Genomic DNA, 7,968 nt, shown 5'->3' on the forward strand with positions numbered 1-7,968 from the left:
AAAATGACAAAATCAGTGACTAAGACTTGATTACTTTTATTCTAGATATTTAGATTGAAAAAACACAGTTAGAGGGCTCTTATCGCATATACATTATGTAAAAATACATTATCAAACATAATAGAAAATATTAATCTACAAAGAATTTAAGGCAAAATCAAAAAATATATATTATTAGAATGGAGGAGAAAAAAAGGTCTTCTGAGTATTAATAGGACAGAGAATCCAAGGCATCCATATCCTGGCATCTTATTTGTCGACTTCACAGAACAATCTTAAAAGAACTAGAGAACAACACAGAGCATTAGAGGGAGGCTCATAGGTGCAATGAAGATATTATGAAGAGTATTCTAATCAGATTTGTACTGACCTGACAAAATCTGGTGACCTTGAGATGACGTGTTGGAACTCTGACAGATTCACAGTTCCATCTTTGTCTATATCAGACTCTTCAAGAATCTGCAATATTTTAAATAAGTATTTGTTTTAGCCTTGGAGACTGCAAACGGAGACCTGAAAGGTAGACTCAGTGAGAGGACCATAGATCATACTCAGCAATGCAATTTCCTGCGTTGAGACAGTATTCAAATTTGCCACAGCTTCCCAGTTTATGGTCTCCCCTGAGGCAGTGCCACATTGGAAAGAACCAGGCAATAGTGGCCTTAATCTGTTAACTCACATTGCTGATGAGCTGCCTCATCTCTTCAGTGGTAAGCCTTGTGTCATCCGTCTCACCAGTCAGACAGTTCACCAGCTTCTCCAGGTCCCCACCATCCAGAGTGCCATCATCATCAAAGTCTGAACAGACAAAACAATACCAATACAACATTTTCACCAGCCCCCCAAACAACAATGAATACACTACATACATATACAGGCCTAAGAAAGTCTCAATTGTATTACCAAAAATGCGGAATGCGTAGTGGGACTTGATTTCCAGTGTAGCTGAATCACTGAAGGCACTCAAGAGATCAAGGAAGTCCTCAAAGGTGAGACTTCCATCTTTCATATCAGATGTTGAGAATACGTGACAGATCCTTTTTCTGAAAGGGTTGGACTAAAGGGTGGGGACAGAACATAAACATTAAGTCCAATGCTGACATTTTTCTCTGTCAAATCACTTCTGGGCAAACAATAAGTACCTTACTGTTTTAAATTCAAATGGCCAAAAATATTTTCTTAGCAAAGAGAAATCTCTCAAGCAAGAATTTTGCTAGGACTGTCAGGGTGGTCTGAGTGGGGAGGGTAAAACTACTAAATAATTTACTGCTTGGTGAGGTCACCATGGAAAGGCCAACACTCCATCCCACCAAAACAGGCTGACATTTCAGGCAGTCTTTTCAAACAACTTACACTAAAAAGGCATTATCACTATCACAATATTATCCCAACCTCAGTATGGAAATATATATAAAACACAGGAAAACCACATTGTTCCTTGAGAAGGGCCAGTGCAGTCAAAAGTAAATCAAACATTTGTTACAATGTTTTTTAACTAAAAATAATTTGCTCGCTCTGTTAGTAATTTAGTATCATTTTAATTGCAATCTTGTCACCTTGAGTTCTGGCAGTGAAAGGACTTTCTCCATGGGCACTCGCGGGGTGGGGATGTTTCTGTCCTCTTTGGAGAGGAGTTCACTGAATCTCTTGTGTGCCCTAAAAAAAAACATGCATCACAACCTCCACTCTGCCTGTACGGATGTTGATTGCTCAACAAGTCTCTTTCGCAATAGATTTACAATGACAAACCTTTCCAACCTAGTTCAAACAGTTACAGTAAATTAATCTTGCCTGTCAAACTTCCTTGTAAATTAGACTTTAGTACTTTGCGTAAGTAAGGATTAAAGTTAAGTTGACAAGGAAGTTTGTCACTAGCAAGATGGAGCCTATATATTTACTATATGATCAAAAAGGATATTGACAACAATAGCATCTGCGAATTGAAATAATGGGGGAAAACGCTAGTTACTTACAGAATAATTTCTTGCTTTGTAAGAAACGTCAGCTCCTGGAGGGGAAGAGTTGGTGCATTATTTTCAAATACACCACACATTCCAAATTGATATAATTATGCCTCAACTTCTTGCTTTTATCAGTGTCGTGTCACTTGCAATGCGCTCAAGAAGTTGTCCTACCAACAACGTCATCAAAAACTGACAATACACTTGAGAATTAATTTAAGGCAATTAATTCAAGCCGAACAGCGACTCTTTATGAGGGCATAAACGATATAACTAACTAGCTGGCTAAAAACAACTTGGTTAGTTTTTAGATATCGCGTTAACTAGCTTGCTAAGTAAGCTATTTGTTAACCTAACCACGTTACCAGAAAGTACAATGACCAACAACTTGTGGTGTAACGTTACATTGGCTAGATAGCTGTCTTATTTCACCTGATATTCTGAGAGCAGATCCTTCCTTAATTGACTTGCTGTTGTTCCCATGTTTTTTTTTCTGTTTGTTATTAGCTAGCCAACTTCAGAGAAAGAACACTTTCTCCTTCGATAACTTTCCGAAGCAGCTAGCCACTTCCCTTTTCTGAATCGACGAAATATACCATAGTAACAAGATTTGCATATAGCACGCCAACACACCGCCAGATGGCGATCACGTGCCTCAATACAAATCGCTGACGCAGGAAGAAAAGCAGAGCGAAAATGGATCCTATCCACATTGACTTACAGTTTACTTATTTTTTCCTTCAATTATTTGTATAAATCCTGAATAAATACAGGTCATTGACACTGTTCTACTATTACGTGGAAAACTTTTATTTCGAAAATTCAGAAATTCTGAGATCCGGAAGTACTTTTTAGTGTTGTTGCGGAGACGCTGATAAAAATATGCCATGTTTTTAATTGCTTCCTGATAGTTGTGGTAAATAACGTGGTTAAACTACTTATAGATTAGCGGTTAGATATCGATTTTTACATAAACTCAACAGAAATGTAATTTATTTTCTACGCTGCTGATTCAGATAACAGTGCGTTAGCTACATGCTATTTAACTTGAGATAAGACTCGGCGTTGTCACTCCATGCCATTCATCTCATTGTTGAAACGAGATACATCGTGCCACGTAACGTAGCTACCGGTGCTAATATTTATTGCAGACCAATGGAGGACGACAAATCGCCAACACGTTTCGTCTACTGTAACCGAGATTTTGCTGACCATGTTTGCTGGTCTGGATGTGGTGACCGAACTGCCTCGATGTCTAAATTTGACACGACAATTCAAGCCGGATGGACTGACAGGATGGAGAGGGGGCTGTTCCGTTATCACCTGGGCGACTTGGAGACAAGAATTTTACCTGGTCCGGCTCGGTATGTGGCCCAACTGAATATTCAAAGAGGGATAGAGCGAAGACAGCCTCAGGAAATATTAAGCATCAAACAAAACTTTGACACCAAGCAGTTCAACTTCAACAAAATCAATCCAGAGGAAGTCATTTTTGAGATGAGTAAGCAAATTGAGCCTACGTCGCAACCCAAAGGTGGGGGCCCCTGTAAAGAAAATAGACACCCACGTGATGAACTCTGTAGAATTATGGTGATGGTCAATGTTAGCCCATTGGAATTTGGTCACTGTTTATTAGTTCCAGAGCCCACCCAGTGTTCACCACAGGTCCTGACCCCCGCTGCCATCCAAATCGGAATCGAATCTGTGCTGCTGAGTTCTGACCCGGGCTTCCGGGTGGGATTCAATAGTCTTGGTGCGTTTGCATCTGTCAATCATCTCCACCTTCATGGATACTACATGAAGCAGGAGCTAAACTTAGAAACTGCTTCAACCCAACCCTTAGTGCCGGAAAAGGGATTTTACCGTCTGAGAGACTTCCCCATCGGCTTTATGTTCTACACTGAAATGGATGACCTTGAGAAAGTTGTCTGTGCCATTAGTCAGGTCACAAACTCATTGGTGGAGAGGAACAAGGCACACAACCTGTTTTTCACTCGAGGCTGCCCACCTGGGAAGTCTGATGTGCGTGCCAGGCGTGGTGTGCGCATTGTCGTGTGGCCTAGGAGGTCCTGCTTTGGTGCCAAAGATGAATCTGCTTTCAATGTGGCTCTGTGTGAGCTGGCTGGACATTTACCATTCAAGAACAGACATGACTTTGAACACAGCACTGAAAAAGATGTGATGGCCATCATTCAGAGGTATCTGCTGCCTGACCAACAGTTTCTTCAGTTGGAACAGCAACTTACTGCATATTTACAGAAAGACATTTAAGCCTGATTTACCTGGAAGTGAACAATTGGGTTTATTATATTTAATGGGCATTAAAGTATAACTCAACAAATCTCAACTGAATAAAACATACTTGAAATCGCAGTAAAAAAAAAAATCATTTTTCAGATGTATTACCACAAACACTGGCGTAACGCAGTTTCTCTGTTTTTAGAATGTACAACTGTCCTGTATAGGATACCTGAACCTTCATGACAGGAGCGGTCCTCCGAACCCAAATAATATGCGCCTTTGTGCATACATTTATTTTGTCCCCCAACATCAAACTCGATCACGACACGCAGGTTAAAATATCAAAACAAACTGAACCAATTACATTAATTTGGGGACAGGTCGAAAAGCATTAAACCTTTATGGCAATTTCGCTAGCTAGCTAGCCAATTTGTCATATTTAGCTAGCTTGCTGTTGCTAGCTAATTTGTCCAGGGATATAAACATTGCGTTGTTATTTTACCAGAAATGCACAAGGTCCTCTACTCTGCCAATTGATCTACACATAAAGCGGTCAACCGAATCGTTTCTAGTCATCTCTCCTTCCAGGCTTTTTCTTCTCTTGACTTTATATTGCGATTGGCAAATTTCATAAATTAGGTGCATTACCCCCACTGCCCTCGTTCGTCTTTGTCACCCACGTGGGTGGGTACCTGCTTCTATAAACCAATGAGGAGATGGGAGAGGCAGGACTTGCAGCGTGATCTGCGTCACAAATAGAACTGACTTCTATTTTAGCCCTTGGCAACGCAGGTGATAAGTGAATAATATAGATTTCTAAATGTATTTTGCAACGAGACGCAAGCGGTGTGGTCAGCCTGTTAGCTTCCAAGTACATATGGAAATTAAAAAGGTTTATGTATTAATGGCTTTTGAGGGTTACTGTCAATGATTTATTACTTTAAATATTTTTTACATCCATGACAGGCGCACAGGTATGTCAGTGAGCATAAGTAGCTTACTTCCTTTCCTCCCCACCATATTAGAATAACTTCACAAACAATTTTAGGCCTCACAGGTTGCAAGTTACTCCTCTCATCCAGCATTAGGACTACACTGATCTACGTGAGAAACCAGGGGAGGACCATCCTCGGTGAGTTTCATAAAAAATTTTAAACATTAAAAGTGATCCTTTTTAGATACAACTACTAAATATAGTCACAGGTCACCAAATAGTTGATGAAAACATTGTTTTTCAAGGAAGATCTACAGTAGCCTCAGCAGCACTGTAGGGCAGCACCGTGGTGTAGCTGGAGGACAGCTAGCTTCTATCCTCCTGGGTACATTGACTTCAATACAAAACCTAGGAGGCTCATGGTTCTCACCCACTTCCATAGATTACACAGTAATTGTGACAATTTCCAGAGGACATCCTCTAACCTATCAGCTCTTGCAGCATGAACTGACATGTTGTCCACCCAATCAATGGATCAGAGAATGAATCTAGCACTGAAAGCATAAGGTACAGCTAGCTAGCGCTGTAGTGCATAAATGTGGTAAGTAGTTGACTCAAAGAGAAAGACAATAGTTGAACAGTTTTGAACAAATTAATTTCTTCCAAAATTGAGAAGCGAGAGAGCTAGCTATTTTCGGTTGTATATATTTTTTACTTAGCTAGTGAATGCAGCTAGCAAGTTTAGCCTACTCAAACACCCAGCTCAAACAGAGAGGGATGCGATGTTAGCTAGCTTGCTATGGCAATCCAACACTGGAACTTCAAGGTAAGCTTTTGGTTTTAGTAATTTATTGCCACCAGGGCGTGCCGGTGTAACTTCTAAACTTATTTCTGACTGTACTGAATGATAGTTTACTAATGTGTTAGTCCTGGTATGTTGACTATGACGTGACAACCATGTAGGCTGTGTGTAGTGGTTAGCGGTCTTGATATGAAGGTTTGGCTTGGAACGTTTTTTTTGCCTGGTCACAGACAGCTGATGTGTTGTGCACTGAAGTCCACAGGCGAAGGGGAAAAGTGAGAGGAGAGCACGTAGATAGTTGCGAGAAGGAATGATATATACAACGAGCAACGTGATCATGCTGTTTTTATGTGGCTTCTATGAAAGTGAACTGTGTTTCGGTGTGATCAGGGGTGTATTCATTCCTTCAATTCTGATAAAAAAATGTTTCTTAAATACAAGCAAACAAAACGGGGATAAACATACGTGAATTTGTCCAATTGAAACTTATGTTTCCAACTGTTGGGACTAATGATTACACCCTAGATCAGCTAGATGCAGGCAAGAGTGTGCAAGGCGGTATTGAATGTGCCTTACCTTGATTGCTTAAAATTATCTCGACCAGTGCACATACGTTGTAAACTTTAAGTCATAAGCTTTGTTTTAGCAATGAAATGATGGGTACAGGGAAAATTTGAGTATAATTTAGTAGCCTAAACCTATCGATGTTACATTGGGTTCTGGGTGAATGAAATGTGAATGACAGTCGTCCAATATGCTGTAATATAAACAAGGCCATGCTCCTAAAAAAAATGGATCATCCTCCCTCATCTTAAACGGCACTGACCACCACTGTGAGCCAAATAGTTGACAGTGGCCTGCGTGGGCCTTTTGGAAGTACATGCAGCCCCTGTCAATTAAATATTTACTCCAATCATTGCACTCTTACACATTTTCCCCATTGTGACTTTTATTACAGAACATTGATACGCTTCCTGCTCAGTGTGGCTTCTCATGTGCACAGTCAGATCCCTATTGCTAATTAATCATTTACTACAAACATCATATCTCCAATGTGAGTTTTGATGTGATGTTTCATACTTAAAGTGGCCCAAAAACATTTCCCACATACCACAAATAGGTTATTTCTCCTTCGTATGAGTTTGCATGTTTCATTAATGAACCCATGTAGTGGAAAGATTTTCCATACACTACTTTCTACACACTTCTATGGCAAAGTGCATTGTCATTTTGCCTGGGTGATTTCAGATTGGGCAACACTGTGGATTTCTTACCCTTAGTGTTTATACGGGAGCTTTGTCTTTACTGTCCATGTTTTCTTTGATTTTACTGGCTTAACCTGAGGTCCTCCAATTCCCATCCTATCCATGTTTTTACTCTTGAGCTGCTGAACAGTATGGATTCCCTGCAGAGATGGGCTGAGAATCACTAGTTGGTTCTGATACTCTGTAGTAATCTCCACCAGTTTCTGTTTGTGCAGTTGAGGTGATGGGTAGAGACTCTTCTTTTCCATCATTTTGGGCATGATAAAGATTTGAGTGCAGAGTTGGATCCTCACAGTCATATTCCATAAAGGCAGGAAAGAACATGGGAGTCTTTGGTATCATCTTCCAGTTCTTGAGGCTGCTCTTCACACTGACTGGTTCCGAGTTCTTCCTTTAGGCTCTGGGTCTTCCTGTCCCAGGCTGGGGCTCCACTACTGCACACAGTGCTGCTGCTCAGGGGGAACCTCTCCAGAGACTGACTGTTGACAGAGGATGTCTGGAGGCAAGTAGAAAGGAAGGACCTGAGATGTAGAAAACCCGTAAGCCTACAATAGGAAATTCAGACAAACGACATAGCTATGTACGTGTAAAAGCTGTGTTATTTTTCTATAAACTTCCATACAATAAAGGTTAAATAGACTAACATTATCACAAACCTGCTCGGGGGGTTCTACTAAGCTATATGGAATTGTTTTAAGGTCATACAAAGGATAATTTAGCTTTTTGATTTGGAATTTTATGACCACTTGCAGTAACAACAAACCG

The 7,968-nt window shown here is 40.4% G+C and overlaps 2 protein-coding genes across 2 annotated transcripts; one reads left to right on the plus strand and one right to left on the minus strand.

Annotated features, from left to right (window-relative positions):
- Positions 1–20: 20 nt before the first annotated feature.
- On the minus strand, positions 21–2,557 carry LOC115109525 (calcium and integrin-binding protein 1-like). Its single transcript, XM_029634493.2, has 7 exons — positions 2,394–2,557; positions 1,974–2,008; positions 1,557–1,656; positions 904–1,057; positions 680–798; positions 371–459; positions 21–284 (listed from the first exon to the last, which is right to left on the minus strand). The coding sequence occupies exons 1-7, from the start codon at positions 2,442–2,444 to the stop codon at positions 263–265; spliced, it is 570 nt and encodes a 189-aa protein (XP_029490353.1). The 5' UTR covers positions 2,445–2,557; the 3' UTR covers positions 21–262.
- Positions 2,558–2,627: 70 nt separating this feature from the next.
- gdpgp1 (GDP-D-glucose phosphorylase 1) lies at positions 2,628–5,112 on the plus strand. The gene has a single exon (XM_029634492.2). The coding sequence runs from the start codon at positions 3,117–3,119 to the stop codon at positions 4,230–4,232; it is 1,116 nt and encodes a 371-aa protein (XP_029490352.2). The 5' UTR covers positions 2,628–3,116; the 3' UTR covers positions 4,233–5,112.
- Positions 5,113–7,968: the final 2,856 nt, after the last annotated feature.

This window comes from Oncorhynchus nerka, linkage group LG25 (assembly GCF_034236695.1).
Source record: "Oncorhynchus nerka isolate Pitt River linkage group LG25, Oner_Uvic_2.0, whole genome shotgun sequence".
In the NCBI taxonomy this organism is placed as follows: Eukaryota; Metazoa; Chordata; class Actinopteri; order Salmoniformes; family Salmonidae; genus Oncorhynchus; species Oncorhynchus nerka.

Excerpts from the sequence above, each read along its gene's own strand:
- LOC115109525 (XM_029634493.2), bottom strand. The coding sequence starts at position 2,444 with ATGGGAACAACAGCAAGTCAATTAAGGAAGGATCTGCTCTCAGAATAT. Across the intron at positions 799-903 it reads CTACGCATTCCGCATTTTTG|ACTTTGATGATGATGGCACT; the intron begins GTAATACAATTG and ends TTGTCTGTTCAG. Across the intron at positions 285-370 it reads AGGTCACCAGATTTTGTCAG|TTCTTTTAAGATTGTTCTGT; the intron begins GTCAGTACAAAT and ends GTTGTTCTCTAG.
- gdpgp1 (XM_029634492.2), top strand. The coding sequence starts at position 3,117 with ATGGAGGACGACAAATCGCCAACACGTTTCGTCTACTGTAACCGAGAT.